Raw genomic sequence first — 18,009 nt, 5'->3', positions numbered from 1 at the left:
TCTCTCTCTCTCTCTCTCCAGAGTTAGTCTTCCTGCTGAGCCATAGGTGGTAGGTCTGGGAAAATCCAAATAAGCAAGCCCAGGAAGTCCTGTACCATCTCAGTAGTAGCCCAGCAGAGCTTATCCCTGGGCACTTGGCCTAAGGTATGTACCTTCTTAACAGATCCCCAACATGTCCCTCAAGAGGGGACATGTATATTTTGTGGGGTAGCAGTTTTTGTGCTCTTCCCGGGTATTTCTGAAGGTTCCCAATCTGGGCTGACTGGCGCTCAGTTTTGCGTGTCCTCAATCCATATTCGTGTGGTATGGCCCCATTTTTTTTTTTTTTCAGAGATCAAGTATCACTGCCAAGCACCCACACAGGCTGGGCTCCCCACGATTAGACAAATGGAGAAGTCCACTCCGAGAAGATCCTCACAGCATAAAATATAATTTGTGATCTAAAAGACAGTTTCCAGTATAATCTCATTATGCACCACAGACTCCCGGTGTTATTTTGTGGAAGGCGGACAATGATCAATTTACATTGACCCGGGGCTGGGCGAGCTTTTAGATGGTAATTGCCATATTGATTTGCATGCAAAAAGGAGACCTGCTAAAATTAAAGACCGGAAGCTAAATTAAACTAAATTTATTGTCTAGGTGCAAACCAGGGGAACTATTGGGGGAGGGAGGTGAGTCAGGTTAGGTTGTCAGGGGCAGAACGTGTAAGAGGCTAACGGAGCTTGGGGGGCAATTTACAACTTTCCCGGATAGCTTTGCCTTGAGATTTCAAAATGTGGGAAAGGGGTCGAGTTTAGGAGAAAGTTGTAAGAAGGTACAGTTGCAGTGAAGGTCCTAGGTCTTTTAATGCTAACGGTAACTATAAGGGAGAGGGGAGGTTTATAGGGTTACGGGGGGCTTCCTGCACCCTTTTCGGCACTCCCACCCCAAATTTCTATTCTTTTGATTCTATGGTGCCTTCGCTATGGTGCCAGGGACACCAAAATCTAAAGAGAGAAAGGAAGCGTGGAGGTGGGGGGGGGAGCCCTTCTCTGTTCCCGCCTTGCTCCTTCCCCTCCCCCCTCTAGAGCAAGAGACCTTGTGGTGGACATGAAGGTGTTAGAGGCTAAGTACCCCCTCCAACTTGGTGAGGCCTGGTGGGTCCCCACGGATGGGACTGTGGTCAGTTGTCTCATGATGGAAGCTAAGGTCACAGGCTCGGCTGGATGGCAATTGCTCGGGAAGCCGCAGACTCCAGGTGGCCCATGTTGAAGGTGAGGGGGATGGGTGAATTGGATTGGAGTGGGAGAGAGAGTGTCTGTCGGAGCTTCAGGCCTGCCTAGTGCCAGGGTCAGGGGGTCGCCTCTAGAAATTCTGGCATGCTAGGCCAGTTCCGAGCCAGGCCAGGCAGGAGCTGGAAACTCATCTGGCTAGCCAAGGCTGGAAAGTTTTAAAAAGAGAAAGAAAGCCACTCGCTGGAGGCCTGGCTGGGAGCCAGGTCAGCTGTACCGCATGGCCACTCGGAGTGGGGGTGGGGTGAACTGAGCGAGTGTGCTCTCCTTCTGTCCACCTGGACCCTCTCTCTCGTGGTGGCTCTGCAGAGGCTGGCAGGGGTGACCGGATGTCTGGTGCCTGATCCAGTCCTCACTAGGAAAAGGTGAAGATTAGTAAATCTTTGATTTGCAAGTTCCTAAAGGAAATGAAAGCCTGGGGTAGGCCTAGAGATGGGGAGGAAGTGGGGAGAGGATCTTTAGGCCATATCCTGGTTGGGGAAAGTAAAGGCTTCCAGCTTGCCTTGGTGGTTGGCTTTTGGTAGGGATGTTGGGCTGCCCAAAGGGGCCTGATTTAGAAGTCACTTGGCTGATACTCTCTCTCCCACCTGGTCCTTAGGGTTTCCTCTTGGGGCTTTAGGGGATGTAGACAGATGTAGGATTCCCTTCCATAGGCCTTTCGCTTAATCTAGATAGTCAATTGTATTATGTGACAAGTCTAGGGTGGCCATCTCAACCATAGGGCCAGTCCAGCAGTCAGCATTTCCCCTGAGAACAGAGAGGCCAGGCCACCTACTACTGATGCTTGGCCCTCCAACCAGGGCATCTCATTGTGAGAGATTTGTAGGATGTAGGGGGAGATTGTGAAATCTCAAATTTCAGTGGCCTTAGAGATGGCTGATGTTTAGGGGGAACTGGGCTCTGGGCTCCTCCTGGATGAATTACATAAGTTTCCTGGGCTGGCTCTTTACCTTGCAGTTGACACACAAAGCCTTAGGATGCCTTCTGCACTTACCTGAGGTGAAGACAATATGTGAAAATGGGGATTTCAAGTGACACAATTAGGCCAATAATTGGCTCCTCTCCGCAACTCCAGGACTGAGTTTGACCATGGCCCATTTTTACTAGCTGTGTGACCTTGGGGGCAAGTTATTTATGGCCTCTGAGCCTCAGTATGTTTCTTCATTTGTATGACTGGGAATAATTATCTACCTTTAGGATCAAAGACACTGTTTGGCACATAGTAGGCCTAGAGGGTTAATAATTGTCCTGAATGACTGGTCATGTTTCTATAAGTTGCTCCTTAGCTCTCCAGTGTGCCAGGGACCAAGGATACATGCAGGTTAGCTGCCCCCTCCAGGGACATTCCTCTGGTTAGGCCAATAGGGGCTCCTCTCTTTGTTTAGCGTTCTTTGCCTTATGCCTTTAAGGGATTCCATATGCAACGACTTGGATTTTTCCCCCTCTTAAGTGGGATCATTATATGGGTCGGAATTGATTCCAGAACTGGTATCTAGGTGCCGTTTGGCACGTTTTCCAGTCATTAATTCAGGGGAGGGGACCGGAGCTGCTGGAGAGGACCTAGCTGGAAGAGGTGCAGGAATGGCTGCTACAGCAGCCAGAGGTGCTGTGGCACGATAGGGATTAGGCCCGGATGTTATGAAGGCTCGCTGTGGTTTTTCAATAAAGTCAGCCAGAGATTGCTTCTTTTATATCGATATGTATTTAAAAGAAATTACTAGCACGAGAAGAAAACCAGACCTGTATGGATCCAGGCCGGTAGTAAGCTACTGTGATCAGGTTCCCTCTTCGACTCCCAGAGGGGAAGTCAGCTTTTGATTGAAGCTACATTTGGTTCTTGACTCTCAGGGGATGCCTGCTCTGAAACAGGAGCTTTCCCTCCCCCCTCTTCCCTTCTTTCCCTTTGTGCTGAAAGAGCTTCAGTAGGCATGAATCTCTGGTCCCTCTGAAGAAAGCCTAGCAGCCTTTGCTGACGTTGGTTTGTGAGCAGTGGAGCAGTGGGTTTTACCAGGCCAGCACCTCCCCCACCCCCACCCCGTTTTAGCTCGCTAGTTTAGAGGTAGTATATGGGCAGGGTGCTCCTGACTGGTGGTGGCTGCAGCGTGGAGCCCAGCTGCCTGGAATCTGAAGGCCCTGTATCCTTTGAAGGGGGCCCCCTCAGGAGGGGGCAGAGGTGCGCAGCTCGAGGACCCAAGATTGTTTTGGAGGGTCTGTTTGTTTTCTCCAGCCTCGGAGAGGCTGAGGGTGGAGACTGCAAGAGTGTGTTCCAGCTTTGAGTCTGATTTAAAAAAAAAAAAAAAAAAACTTGATTTAATTGGAGAAACTCCTAGGCATTTCACAGTTCTGTACAAATGCAAACTTGAAATAGCTCGAGACCTACGTCATTTTTAGGAAAGGATAAATGAAGTACAAAAGTGTTCAAACTATGTAAATCCTTGGAGTTGTCTGCCCTCCCATAAACACATGACAAGTGCCAAGGCATTTCCAGTCAAAACATCCATGGACCCAGCAGTCTCCTTCCTTTGTATTTATTATTTTATTAACAGCATTTTACACAGCATTTAACAAGCCCAGACTGCCCGCTTTCCACAGTGCCTGGGTGGAAGATGGGTGGGGGTGGGGGAAAGTGGCCTACAAACCCACTAGAGATCTCCCGATGGACAGGCAGTCTATTTCTACTGGCCAACAAGGAGCCAATAGTACTGAGGAGAGAGCTCCCTTCCTATCCTAGGAACGTGTTTGGGCTTCTAGACTGTGTCTGCGCCTTTAGTCGACGTGAAAGGAAAACCGGTCTATTCTTGGCTCCTCTGCCCCTTGGTTCTTAGTGATCTTCAAAGAATGAGTATTTGTCTGTCGTTACTCTATATCCTGGTGGAAAGTTTCTAACGAAAAGTAATGCCTTTCTTAAGTCATAAAATGAGCCTTGTATGATTATTTAATTAAAATCTATTTAAGGACCGATTAGGCGTGTAATTTGCGCTAATAATGACGATTATGGAAATGTTCAACTTAACCAAAAATCATAAAGGAGACATTTTGATCAGTGGGGCGACCAGTAAGTATTCAATGAGTTGGGCAATTTCTGAAAGACCAGAGGCGGACCTCTGTGGCCCTGCACAGAACTGCAGACATGCCCAGCCTCTGTGACAACCTCAGGGGCTGCAGGCCTCCCTATCACAGCCCCAGCCTACCCACTTGGTCCAGTGGCCAAGTAGTGTGAGCAGCCATCTCTTCCCATCCAGCTTCTCCAGACTCTACCAGAGGCACAAACTCTGGGAGAGGGCTGATAAACCACAGCGAAATCACTGCGAAATGGCGGTGCTCCTGGGCTTAACAAACTGCACCGAGAAACGCACGCTTCCTTGGCTGGCCTTGGCTAGAGCCCGGAGGGGTGGGGTGGGGTGGGGGAGCCAGGGTCCCTTGTTCCGGAGAAAGCTGCCAGCTGCTGGTCTTGGTGCGAAGGCAAAGGCAGACACAATGCTGCTGTTGTTGGTTTGATCTCTAACTGTGGATTGTTAGTCTGGCTTTAACTATGTGGTAAGGGGGGAATGTGAAGGCTGTTTACAGCGAGTGCAAATAATGTGACAGCTGTTGGCGCGCGAGCCGCGCAGCGCCTCCTCAGCACTCACACAAAGCGCGCACTATGCAGGCAGGCCCCGTGGAGGAGCTGCAGAGGTGGCCACCACTTTGTGGCTGGCGCTTTCGGATGAGCGAAAGCTGGGTCACATCCCGTCGCCAGTCACATCCCCAGCACGCACCTTAAGGACTGCCCAAAGGGTGGGGTAGGGGTGTGGGACGGTATATATGTTGTGGCTTAGGGATCTTGTTAGACAGAGGTGTCTGGAGAAGGCGGGGGTGGGGCCCCGGAGTGTCACTGTCTAGAGGGGGTTGGCCAAGATCCATGAACCTGGGTCCTCAGCTGCTTGTGGCAGAGTTTGCAAGATTTGGGAAAACAACCAGCAGCCCCAAGTAAAGCTTATTGGGAAGAATTAACTGAAGGCTTTCTGGGGATCCCAGAGGCTGTAGAGGCTGGTCTTCCTCTGCAATGGCTCTATTCAGATAAGTTAGAGACAGGCGCGGCTGTGTTCTGGGCACTGTTCTTCAGGATGGAAATGCAAGTGTGTGGGTTCAGGATCCAAAGGCGTTTGCATTTTCCGGGCAAGGGGTGCAGGTTAACTTGGAGCCATGCGGTCTCATAACCTTCCCTTGGCAGAGCACAACGGCCTTCAGCTACAGCCTCCAAAGGCCTGGTGGAAGAGGCAACCACCCACTGGGCACTAGGGTGCTATGATAGGAGAGCAGGAGAGAAAGGTGATGGTGAGGACCAGCACTCTGTCCAAACCTGGCGATGCATCGCATAGGATGCATAGATGTCAAGAACTTGGGTCAGTCTCTTGGGTGGCCTGGGGCAAGCTGGGAGTAAAGGGTCACAGGAATCCCGAGGTGGAAAGAAGCCTTCCCAGGATATAGAAAGGCTGTCCCCGGGATATGGAAAACCTTTTCAGTCTGACTTAATTCTACAATCTCGCCTTCTGGGTTACTTTGGCCCTTGTGTGGACAGGCTGTCTGAATCTAGAAACTGGCCACCCCCTAGGTAGGACTTCTTTCTACATATTCCCCTCGGGGAGCTGGGAGATGCTTCTGGAGTGATACATGAACTTCGGTGCCAGTTCTATAAATTGGTCTCTTTTTATGACGTGTGCCATTTTCTGTAGGAATGTTGCTTGCAAAACGAGTTTCGCCTTGGAGGAAAGGCGGAAAGATAAACAAGCCCGCAACGCCAAAACACTGGCAGTCTTTCCTTCCTTCCAGCTCCCTTAAAGCAGCCGGGCTGTATTTCCAGGATTAGACTCATGCTTGTAAGGAGAGACTCTGTTGGCTTTTTTTCCCCCCAAGCAAATGCAAATTAGAGAAAAATAATTTTCTTTCAACGATATGCAATGTATTAGTCACTTGGTATCGCGCTCTCAGGCAGGCCTCATTTGCGCGTCTGCCAGCTCGCTCACATCTGCTCGGCGCTGTTGGGGCATTTTAACCTTGGCGGTGTCATGTCTAGTCCCATGGATCAAGAAAGAGTAATTAAGCTCTGAACAGCCACAAAAATTCGTGGGTCCCCATCTATATGGCTTTGTTTTGGGGTGCTTTGAGTTCCAAGGCTGAGTAGCAGACATGGAATTCTTATTGTTCTTTGTAAAGACCATGCATCTCGCTCTCCTGCCCACCCCAGCCCCCTAGCCTTCCCAGGACGTCAAGGCTCTGCACAGTCAACACTAAGCGTGCATGCAGATTTCAGGACCCTTGCATTTTGCGCCTTACTTCTTAAAAAGTTCCTTTGTGCTTCATAAGGATAGCCTTTTGTATAACTTGTTACTTTCTGTAGCAAATGTGTTTAGTTTATACAAAGCCTTAGTGGAAACTAAGTACTCCGCTATTTAGCCCAGTAGTACTATGTCCTTGATTGACATGGGGCATTTTTTAAAGATTCCTCTCTAGGTTGTGTGGATTCCCCAGTGGGGGACAGAACTCTGTTGGGCTAGACCAAGTGTTAGGTGGGGGTGGGGTGGTGGAGGGGGGATGGGATGTGAAAAGGAGTGCTGGCTTTCTTCCTAGGTTCTGGGTGCTGGTGCTGGGTCCACCTCCTTTTCAAGGACCTCTTGCTTCCAAATTCACCCCAGTGCGCTTTGGATGCAGATAGAGTTCACTGACTAGTTTATCTGGCGCAGCCCGATGGAATCGGAAAGAACAAAAGGCAGGGAGTCAGTCTCTGGCCATTTCTGTAGAAGGGAGGAGGGAAATAGCCATCCCTGTCCTTGGGTTGGGAGCGGTGGTAAATCTGATCCCCATAGCTGGGGTTCTGCCTCGGGTAGAGGATGGATGCCCAGCAACCCACTTTTAGTAGACTCTTGGGCCTACCCTACCCAGGGCTCCATGCCTGTCCTATACTCAGCTCTCATCTTAGGAGAGGGTCCAGAGGAACAACCCTCCAGTCTGACCAAAGGAAGCTCACAGTGAAGGTAGGAAGGGTTTGCAGTCCTAACTCTACCGGTGGGCTCGGGAGCATGTCCCTTAAGGGCTCAAATTCCGCCTGAACCCACTCAAAAGTTTATTTTTGTTTGAAATTTGATGATGAAGACCAAAGGAGTAGTGAAGGCTCCCGCAGTGGAACTCTGGAAGTTCCCGTGAGAACACAGGCTCCCAGGGGTTAACTAGGGTCTTTGGAGAGGGTAGCTGCCCAAGGGGAGAACTGGCAGTTTCTGGAAGGCCTGAGGGGGTTTCTGGCTAGTACTGCCACCTCTTCCTGCTGGGACCTTGGCAGGGAGCTGTGAGGAGGGGCAGAAGGGGCTAGTGAGCTCTGAGCAAGGAGCGAGCAAGCACTGGGAAAGACAATCCCTTTGTTGCAGACTTGTCACATCAGGCTCTGCAGAGGCGAGGAGAGGGGCCGCCCCTCCTCCTTTCTCCCTCCTCTGCCACTGAGGGTCAAGTTTATTCCCTATCCTGATGGCTCTCTGCCGTGACCCTGGAGCTTCAGGAAGAAACTAGAAAGGTTCTGTATGATGGGAAGATCAGGTCTGTGTGAGCATGGCCGTTGTCTGTCTCCTCCGCCCCGCCCCCCCTCCCTGACTTTAGTCTTTTACTAATGTAAAATTTGGGGTTGTGGGTGGTGACACCCACAGAGCCAGTGGTTGTGGTTTGGAGTGTGCACCTGGGTAGCCTGGCTCACACACCTCTAACCCCACACCTCAGATAGATGCTAAATGGCTCAGGACCTGGGAGCAATTTGAGGGTCCCTTACTCATCTGGGAAAGCAGCCCAGGAGGGCCGGCCCTGCATCGCACATCCGGGAAAGCATTTTCTTTTCATTTCGCACCCCCACATAGGCCCTCCCCCCAACATTCTAAAATAGGAACGTCTTCCCCCTCCCTTCCTTGACACCCAGAGTGTGCTGCTGTGACTCAGTCTGTGTTTGGAGCAACCCCAGGAAGGGCTGGCGCTAGCTTTGGGCTTGGGTGAAATCCACACCAGTTGTGTCTCCCCATCCTGGTCTGGCCCCTCTCTATCTCCTTCCTCAGCTCCCCACCCATGATAGATAGGAGGCTGTGTCACCATTCTGAACAGCGTGTTTAGTGGAGTCAGATGCTGTTGGATGCGGGGGTTAACCAGCTCCAGCTCTTGCCAGGCAAAACTCAAGTCCATAGTGCAGCCAAAGCCTCTAGGAAACACAGGGCCAAATATTTACAGAGGGGGACCAAGGTTGGAGAGATTCGGCCACCTGCCCAGGGACACAGGGTGGGTGAGGGTGAGAGCCAAAGAGAACGGACAGGCTTCTTTCTTTCCTCAGGATCTCACCCAGCACACTGAATGGGACCGGGCCCATGTGCCACCTAAGCTTCCTATTGTTGGGTGCAGTGCTACAGACAGACCTGTCCAATCTTTGGCTGCTGCCCACATAACTGCCTGTAGGGTAGTGGCCGGAAGGACCTAGGGAAAGACCTTAGTCCCAAAGAAGGGACTGCCAGTGTTTGAGAGGTTTCGTGTCTTCCTAGTCTCTGGGAGCAATACTTTTCCTATTGTGGGTGCAGGTGTCACCGGTGGCAGTGGGGACAACAGAGACAGTTGAGCCTAGTGTTGCCACTGCCTTCACTGCGGCAGGGATCCACTAACTGGTGTTAATAGGTACACCTTGGGGGGTCGCCTCATGTCTTTTCAGAACCTGAAGCAGTTGGGCTCCTTTTTAGAGATGCCTGGGTTGGAGGGACAGCACCTAATCTTGGTCCTGCTCAGGCCAAGCATGGGTACTCTAGCCACAACCTTTGGCTCAGGAGCAAATGATTGCTCAAAGTCTGTTCAGGTGACTCCCCGGGCTCTCTGTTAAACACAGTAAGTTCTAAGGACTGCAGCCACATACCATGCGTGCCTGCCACATATAGGCTCTCCCAGACCTCAGTTCCAGCAGGCAGATACCGCACTTAGCAATCGACCTATTCCATAAGACTCAGACAGCCATCCCTGCCTGGCTCGCCTCTGAGCCACCTTTTCTTTGCATTTCCTTTCTTATCCTTGGTTTTCTCTCCAGGGCTGGCAGAAAGGGTTAAAACCCAGAGCAAGGTTAAAGCCCTCAGAACAGGCTGGTGCTTGCGAGTGACATGCTTTCTCATGAGTGACGTCCCACATCTTGGCACTTCTAGAGGCAAACATAGCCTGCATGTGGAAGAAGGGGCAAAGAGTGAGCCTCTTCCTTTCTATATAGCAGCCAAGTAAGTGCCTTGAGGCACTCCGTATTCCAGCCACCATTTCCCACAGCCAAGGGTCAGCAAAGTCACCCCTGAAGCACTTTGCTTTAGAGAGAAAAGTCCGGCTACTTTACTAGGACTTTCTAGAAACTGGATGGACTGACCCGTTCTTCTCTTCTGCTGTTTGGTCTCTCTTTGTTTTTCCACCCAGGAGTTTGGGTGATGGTGCTCCCTGCTCCTCCATGGCTGAATGGCAACAGGACACTTTGGGCTCTTGGACTGCCCTTGTTTGTCACCTTAGAGGAGGACCTCCCGCCTAGCAAGGCCCACAGTCATTGACCCTTTCTATTTTGATTGCTTGCCAGGCACCTGAAGAGTTAAAAGTCCTTAGCTTGTTGCAATGAAATTATGGCTGGTGGTGGCGCCACTGTTCGTTCAACAGACCTCCACTTTTAAACAGTTCAAAAAAAGTTCACGGGGCAGCTAAAGATTTTAAGTGTGGGTTCACGAGTGTGCACAAGCACTCGTGCACAAGTGTGTGCAGTCCCCAGTGCAACGCCTGGCTTAGCCTGCTCCCCGAAACCATACACAGAAGAGAATGAACTGCACTCCAGGCCTTAACTCTCAGTCTGTTCCTGTGTCTGTGACACTTCATTCTGATGGCTAGTGTTATTTATCTGTGACAATAATATTGAAAAAAGTGATGAGTGGACCCCAGAGAGGGGTTAAAGTTTCAGTTCTCCAGGCTGTCCCCAGTGCCTCACAGTCCCGGTGGCCTTTTCTGGGAAAAAAAAAAAGAACTGAAGATACTACTGGGCTTTCGTGGGGAAGCGGTCAGGCCTTCCCTAAGCTGATTCTGATTGTCCTTGAGGGTCCCTGGTGGCATGCTCTATGTAGGAGGTAGCTGGGTTTCAAGACTGAGGAACTGGACCATGGAGATTTGACTTCTCTCAGGCGCGTTCTTCTGACCCTTTTTCCTGGGTGGATTGATTGTGGAGTCCTCCTGTCCCCAGTGGGGTCTCTGCACTTCACAGGGCTCCATGAGGGTGTGATCTGGTCCCTGCAGTGGCTTGCTGTCCAGGACCCCTGCGCCAAGGAGCAGTGCTCTACTCGATCAGTCTGCCTGCGATGTAGTCCCTTTGTTGTCCGAGTGACCAGGAGATGCTCAGGAAGGGGACACTTGATGGATTGAGTCTTGAATCTTTCCAGTCCCAGTGACGTGACATTCCTTGCTTATTTTGTACATCGAAAGGGGTGGGGGCACAGTGACTAGCTCCCACACAGCCTTCCCCGGCACCCCACGCTCCATGCACCATGGCTAGGCCATTTGGAGTTCCCCCGTCTGAAGAAAGAGACCCTTCCCAGGAAACCAGCTTCACCAAAGTCCATTCCCATGATGCCTTCAGGAATTCCAGCCTCTTCAGGGCCCTCCCCTCCCTGCTTCATTGTTGAGCTCTAACTGTGCGTGGTGTGTTGGTGCGTGTTGTTCTATGGTTAGGGGCCGGTGGGGGTTGCTGGTGGACAAAAGGCCTACTTAGGACAAAGAAAGGAGCATAGCTGAGCTTCTGGATTCAGGCCTCCCAAGCCTTCCCCACCCCCACCCCAGTCCCTGGCAGAAGAGTCCCTGGACGGGGTGCCTCCACCCAACCGACCTGGCAGTCTGCTTCTCGTGTGCTAAAGTGTAAAAGCAAGCATTTGCATATTTTCTCCTGCTAACAAAGGAAATGTGTCGACTTAAGGGAACATTTGGGCTTTCGGAAACTGTGTGGGTGGGTGTGTGAGGGAGGAGAAAGAAAAGTTCCCCTGATGATCTATCTGCACACCAATTATTTCACACTCGGATTTGGGTCCCGTGGAAAAATGCCGTGGCCTGTCCTGGAGAAGGGAAACTGAGATGTGTTTGTGAGCAGGGAATTGCCCAGGGCCATCGGTCCCAGGCATTAAAGGCTCCCCTACTTATTAACCCAGCATTTAACAGCAGGATATGGGCTGAAGCGCAGTCAAAAGAAACGGCTCAACCTCCAAAGAGCAATTAAAATCCTGCACGAGGATAAATCACGCGCCGTGATAATCCTGTTAATAAAATGCAGCTTGTCCTGACCCTTCACTCATGCAGCAAACTAGAATGTGGTGTGGGTAGGGGCGGTGGGCTGAGAAGGTAAGTGGGGGAGGTGGTCTGGGCCCCTTCGCACCCTCCCCCTCCCACGAGGTGGAAAATGGGTGGCTTTTGCCTGTTCCCTGTGTGCCAGTGGCTCGGAGCCCATCAGCGTCAGCCCTGGCTGCAGAGACTTATGCGCTAATGATTTCTTGTCCCCAGCGAGCAGGCAGTCATTGAATTACTCAGCCGCCTCCCCCTGCAGCTCCCAGGCAAAACCACCCCTGTTAGGTGCTTAATCTAATCCAGGGCTCCAGTAGAGAGGTTCACCAGCCCACTGGACTCTCTTGTTCACCCTCCAGCTTTCGGGTTGGGCACAGGACAGCTTGGAAATTCAGCCGTCCCAAACCTGCTGTCACCACCACCTCACTGTTCCTGCCTCTACCACCCCAAGAGAGATGAGTGTGCCAGTGATCTAGCAACCTGTGTCTTTTTGGTCCCTCCTCAAATATGGCTTCTTTCTCTGGCAAAAGGGTGGGCAGGCCCAGACCTGTGACTAGGATGGGTGTCTTCCTGTTAGCTTGAGTCTGATCTCCTCCATCACTGTGGGACAGGTGTGTTCTTGGTTCCTGGACATTGGTAGACAGTCTTTCAGGCCCAGGCTACGTCGTGTATGAATTACCGTGAAAGAGGCTCTGCTTTCTTAGTGCCTCTCTCCTTCACCTAACCTCACGGGGACCCCTCCCTTTCTTTTTTTAAACAGACTAGACGCTTGAAGCCAAGCTGCCATCCAAGGGGCGACATGCTTTCTGCAACCCCTCTGTATGGGAACGTTCACAGCTGGATGAACAGCGAGAGGGTCCGCATGTGTGGAACAAGTGAAGACAGGTGAATAGTCTCCAGGGCCAGGCCTGGTGAGGGAGAACGGGTCTTCTCCCCCACACTCTTGAGCAGAGCCCGTGCATGCCCAAGCCCCCCTCATCTCCTCACAGCCAGAGAGGGGCCCAAAAGGTCTAGACAAGAGAGATCTCCTAGCTGGTGGCCCTTGATTTACAGTTTGAACAGGCAGCCTGGTTCAGCGAAGCATTGCCGCCCTTTAAAAGATTAGCCCCTAAAGCGGCCTTTCAGTGCGCTTTCGTCCTTAATTTATTATTTCATATTTATGAAGGAGAATTAATCCCCATCTATATGCTGCTTTAACTCTAAATGTCAGGAGTGTGGGCCCAGGTGGATCGGCATTCAATGTGCTTTTAAAACAAATAGTTTGCTTAGTAATAAATGAGGAGGTGGCTACCCTTTCCTTGGGTCCGACCCAAGGTTTCAGGTTGCCCTCTGCTGCCCTTCTGTGTTGTTATTGGCCAGGATTCTGATCACTGGACAGCCCAGTTAGGCTTTCTAATCCGTGATGTTGGACTGGGGCAGCGACAGCTGAACAGGAGATGGTTGAAGCAGCTTTGGGGGAACTGGTGAAACCCTGCCCCTGCAGTTCGTCAGTGCTGTTTTCCTGCCGGTTTGGAAGTTGGCGTGGAACACTTTCTTTATCAATGCTCTCTGATAACAAGTCCCAGGACAGCCAACAGCAGCCTGGCACAGATGTGCAGCTTCCCCTTCTGCCTGGAGTAGCTGACATGTCTCTGATACTATTCTACATCCCCACACAGCTCCACATTGTTTTGATAAAGGCTGCAAATATAACTTCACTATCACCATGGAAACTAGCCTCATAGATGGGGTCCCTAACTTTGTTTGGGGAAAGGAAAGTTTTGAAAGCCTGCCCTCAGGGTTAATGCAGATGTGGGTAGATGAAGGGGCTAGCCTGTAGACTTCTAGCCTGCTTGGTCCATGGCCATTTTATTTAATTTCTGCCCTCCAGAACAGCTCATAAGGGTTAGCTAAGACAGCACTTGGCCTCTGTAGAAAAGGTCACGTGAGAGAAGTGTGCTTAATTTCTGGCTTGCCCACCTCTGGGACATATGTGTTATTCATGTCCCCACACATGAAAGGCCTGCCTTTGCTTTGTTCTGCCAGGGTAATATTGAATCACCATTTGGGAGCAACTTTCACTATAGGTCATGGCATGGAGGGTTAAAACAGTTCAAAAAAATGAATGAGATTAGTAGAAACTGGTCTGGTCCGGGGAGATAGATGAAAGATAGATTCAGCAAGAAATGTTTTCATGAAATTGGTGTGTCTTTTTTTAAATAGGAAAATTCCTATGAATGATGGCGACGCTTCAAAAGCCAGGCTGGAGCTGAGGGAGGAGACTCCCCTGAATCACAACGTGGTAAGGGATGAATGGCCTCTCTTGATAGGATGGCTCTCAGTGATTTGTAATCAACTATGCATTAGTTTGTGTGTAGTTAGGGAGTGTGTGTGTGTGTGTGTGTGTTGGCTTGCGTGCACATGCTCACTCATGTACACAATGTGGGGGGGGGGAGGCATCAAGGCCTGGCTGTGTATTGCTTTTAATATACTCTGCCCTCATAAGCCCTTGTTCCTTGGTCACTTGGAAGCCTAGGGCTTCTATAACCATCTATCCCGTTAATGCTCTGAGCTGGATAATTCTCTAGCCTCCAAGTTGTTCCTGAGACTTTACTTTGCCAGTAAAATATGAAACACTGGACTGTCCTTTAAGGCACCAGGGAAAGGAAATTAAAAGATGCAACCATACTTTGACCACACCCCCCTCTAAGCCCCTTTATTGATTTAGAACTAAGATAAGCTAGAAAGTTCCTCATGCCCACTGTCTCGAGGAAAACTGTTTCTTGTCCTGTTAAATAACACCCTTCTGTGTCCAAGAAATGAATACCCCTCTCCCCAATCCAACCTGACAGGTTCCACAGAGTTACTGTGTGTCCTGTACCCCAGAAGAGTAGTGCAGAGAATGTCTTATTTGGTGTTCTCTGTGCTGCAGCATGGTAGAGTTTGCTCACAGATGAGCAAACTAATGTTTTGGTCTCTAGTCTGAGTGGATCCTTCAGTGCTTGTAAGATCTTCAGTTGAACAGAAATGAAAAAAAAATGAGGCTTCCGAAGGATTTGAATGTGGGAGGAGGCGGAGCACTGGGCACAGCAAAGCTGTCTTTAGCTTTTTCTGTTGGGGTGTTAAGGGTGATGTCATGTGACCCAGTGGGTGGTCTTTCTTCTGGACCAGGGCTGCTACTGTGACAGGTGTCCCAAGTAACTTGTGTTATTCTTTTACAAAGGTGGACACCAGTGGAGCCCATCGGATCGATGGCCTGGCAGCACTGAGCATGGACCGCACAGGCCTCATCCGGGAAGGGCTCCGGGTCCCTGGAAACATCGTTTATTCTGGCTTGTGTGGATTGGGCTCAGAAAAAGGTCGGGAGGCTACCCCAAGCTCTCTCAGTGGCCTTGGGTTTTCTTCGGAAAGAAATCCAGAGATGCAATTCAAACCGAATACTCCCGAGACAGTGGACGCTTCTGCTGTCCCTGGAAAACCCCCAAATGGCTTCAGTGCTATATACAAAACACCACCTGGGGTACAAAAGAGTGCTGTAGCTGCAGCGGAAAACTTGGGTTTGGATAGGCCTGCCAGTGACAAACAGAGCCCTCTCAACATCAATGGTGCTAGTTACCTGCGGCTGCCCTGGGTCAACCCTTACATGGAGGGGGCCACTCCAGCCATATACCCTTTCCTCGATTCGCCAAATAAGTATTCACTGAATATGTACAAGGCCTTGCTACCTCAGCAGTCCTACGGCTTGGCCCAGCCACTCTATTCTCCTGTCTGCACCAGTGGGGAACGTTTCCTCTACCTGCCACCCCCACACTATGTCAACCCTCACATCCCCTCTTCCTTGGCTTCGCCCATGAGGCTCTCCACACCTTCAGCCTCTGCGGCCATTCCACCTCTTGTCCACTGCTCAGACAAAAGCCTCCCATGGAAGATGGGCGTCAACCCTGGGAACCCAGTTGATTCCCACACTTACCCCCACATCCAAAACAGTAAACAGTCCCGGGTGACCTCTGCCAAGGCAGTCAATAGTGGCCTGCCAGGGGACACAGCTCTCCTCTTGCCTCCTTCACCTCGGCCCTCAGCCCGGGTCCACCTTCCAACTCAGCCCACTGCAGAGACCTACTCTGAATTCCATAAGCACTATCCCAGGATCTCCACCTCTCCCTCAGTCACCCTGACGAAGCCATACATGACAGCCAATAGCGAGTTCTCTACATCCAGGCTGTCCAATGGCAAGTACCCCAAGGCTCTAGATGGGGGAGATTGTACTCAATCCATGCCTGGGCACACCCGGAAGACAACGGTTCAAGAAAGAAAAGATGGGGGCTCACCACCTCTGTTGGAAAAGCAGACCGTTACCAAAGATGTCACAGACAAACCACTTGACCTGTCTTCTAAAGTGGTGGATGCAGACACTTCCAAAGCTGACCACATGAAAAAGATGGCTCCCACAGTCCTGGTTCACAGTCGGGCTGCAAGTGGCTTAGTGCTCTCTGGAAGTGAGATTCCAAAAGAAACACTATCTCCTCCAGGAAATGGCTGTTCTATCTATAGATCAGAGATCATCAGCACTGCTCCCTCATCCTGGGTGGTGCCAGGGCCAAGCCCTAATGAAGAGAACAATGGCAAAAGTCTGTCGCTGAAAAACAAGGCTTTGGACTGGGCAATCCCGCAACAGCGGAGTTCCTCGTGTCCCCGCATGGGCGGCACAGATGCTGTGGTCACTAATGTTTCAGGGTCCGTGTCCAGCTCAGGACGCCCAGCCTCTGCATCACCAGCCCCCAATGCCAATGCAGATGGCACCAAGACCAGCAGGAGCTCTGTGGATACCACGCCATCAGTCATCCAGCATGTGGGCCAGCCCCCATCCACGCCTGCCAAGCATAGTGGCAGCACCAGCAGCAAGGGAACCAAAGCCAGCAACCCAGAACCGAGTTTCAAAGCGAGTGAGAATGGCCTCCCGCCAACCTCAATATTTCTATCTCCAAATGAAGCATTCAGGTCCCCACCAATTCCCTACCCTAGGAGTTACCTCCCTTACCCAGCACCCGAAGGCATCGCTCTAAGTCCCCTCTCTTTACATGGCAAAGGACCCGTGTATCCTCACCCAGTTTTGTTACCCAATGGCAGTCTGTTTCCTGGGCACCTTGCCCCAAAGCCTGGCCTGCCCTACGGGCTGCACACGAGCAGGCCAGAATTTGTGACCTACCAAGATGCCCTGGGCCTGGGCATGGTCCATCCCATGTTAATCCCACACACACCCATTGAGATCACAAAAGAGGAGAAGCCGGAGAGACGGTCCCGCTCCCATGAGCGAGCCCGTTATGAGGACCCAACCCTCCGTAGCCGGTTTTCTGAGATGCTGGAAGCTAGCAGCGCCAAACTGCATCCAGAAGTCCCCACTGACAAGAACCTGAAGCCAAACTCTAGCTGGAATCAAGGAAAGACTGGGGTCAAAAGCGACAAGCTAGTCTATGTAGACCTTCTCCGAGAAGAAGCAGACGCTAAAGCTGATGCAGGAGCACCCAAAGCAGGCCTTGTAGCCGAGAATGTGGGTCAGAACACAGAGGCCACCAAGCCCTCAGCTGACCCTGTGATCCAACAACACCGGGAATTCATCTCCCTCAGAGAGGAGCTGGGCCGAATCACTGACTTCCACGAATCTTTCACTTTCAAACAGGCCTCGAGCCAGCCAGTGTTCAGCTTAGGCAAGGATAGTGGTGCAGCAGGAACCAACAAAGAGAACCTGGGGGTGCAGGTAGCAACTCCATTCTTGGAGACAGCTCTGGGCAGCGAGGGCCCTGCTGTGACTTTTGGTAAAACCCAAGAGGATCCCAAACCATTTTGTGTGGGCGGTGCCCCTCCAAACATGGATGTCACCCCCGCCTATACCAAAGAAGGAACTGATGAGGCCGAATCCAACGATGGCAAAGTTCTGAAACCCAAACCATCCAAGCTGGCAAAGAGAATTGCTAACTCGGCAGGTTATGTGGGCGACCGATTCAAGTGTGTCACCACCGAACTGTATGCAGATTCCAGTCAGCTCAGCAGAGAGCAGCGGGCATTGCAGGTGAGCCCCCCCACCCGAATCTCACTAACTTTATCAGTTGTCAGTTTTTGTAATGTACAAAGGGGATTTGGGGGAACGTGGTAGGACAGAGCACCAGGCAGATTTGGTTAATGACACTTATGATAATTGGAATGTATGAAATGTGTTCAATAAGGGGACGGCAGTAGTAGGAGGTTCATGTGTTGGATACTTTAAGCTATTCTGTAGATTATATGAGAACTCTACTGGAATGCTGATAACAAGTTGTAATTATTATGAAGGATGTCTAAAGACTGCATGACGTTTACCTAGCAATTGCTTTGATGTCTCTGCCTGTAAGATAACAAATATAACTAGAAGCATTGCTTAGAATACCTTACT

At 50.9% G+C, this 18,009-nt stretch overlaps 1 protein-coding gene across 8 annotated transcripts in view; it reads left to right on the top strand.

The window, feature by feature from the left end:
• The window catches only part of Bcor (BCL6 corepressor), a 122,935-nt gene that overhangs the window by 85,947 nt on the left and 18,979 nt on the right, over positions 1-18,009 (top strand). For all 8 annotated transcript variants that reach the window (XM_021188249.1, XM_021188247.1, XM_021188243.2 and 5 more), the window contains exons 2-4: positions 12,364-12,488; positions 13,806-13,884; positions 14,806-17,649. In XM_021188249.1, the coding sequence (XP_021043908.1) occupies positions 12,403-12,488; positions 13,806-13,884; positions 14,806-17,649 (3,009 nt within the window). In that variant the 5' untranslated portion in view covers positions 12,364-12,402. The remainder of the gene's footprint in view (positions 1-12,363; positions 12,489-13,805; positions 13,885-14,805; positions 17,650-18,009) is intronic.

Source organism: Mus pahari, chromosome X, assembly GCF_900095145.1.
Source record: "Mus pahari chromosome X, PAHARI_EIJ_v1.1, whole genome shotgun sequence".
Classification (NCBI taxonomy): Eukaryota; Metazoa; Chordata; class Mammalia; order Rodentia; family Muridae; genus Mus; species Mus pahari.
The sequence above is the reverse complement of the archived record's forward strand: the minus strand, read 5'-3'. Positions and strand labels throughout refer to the sequence as shown.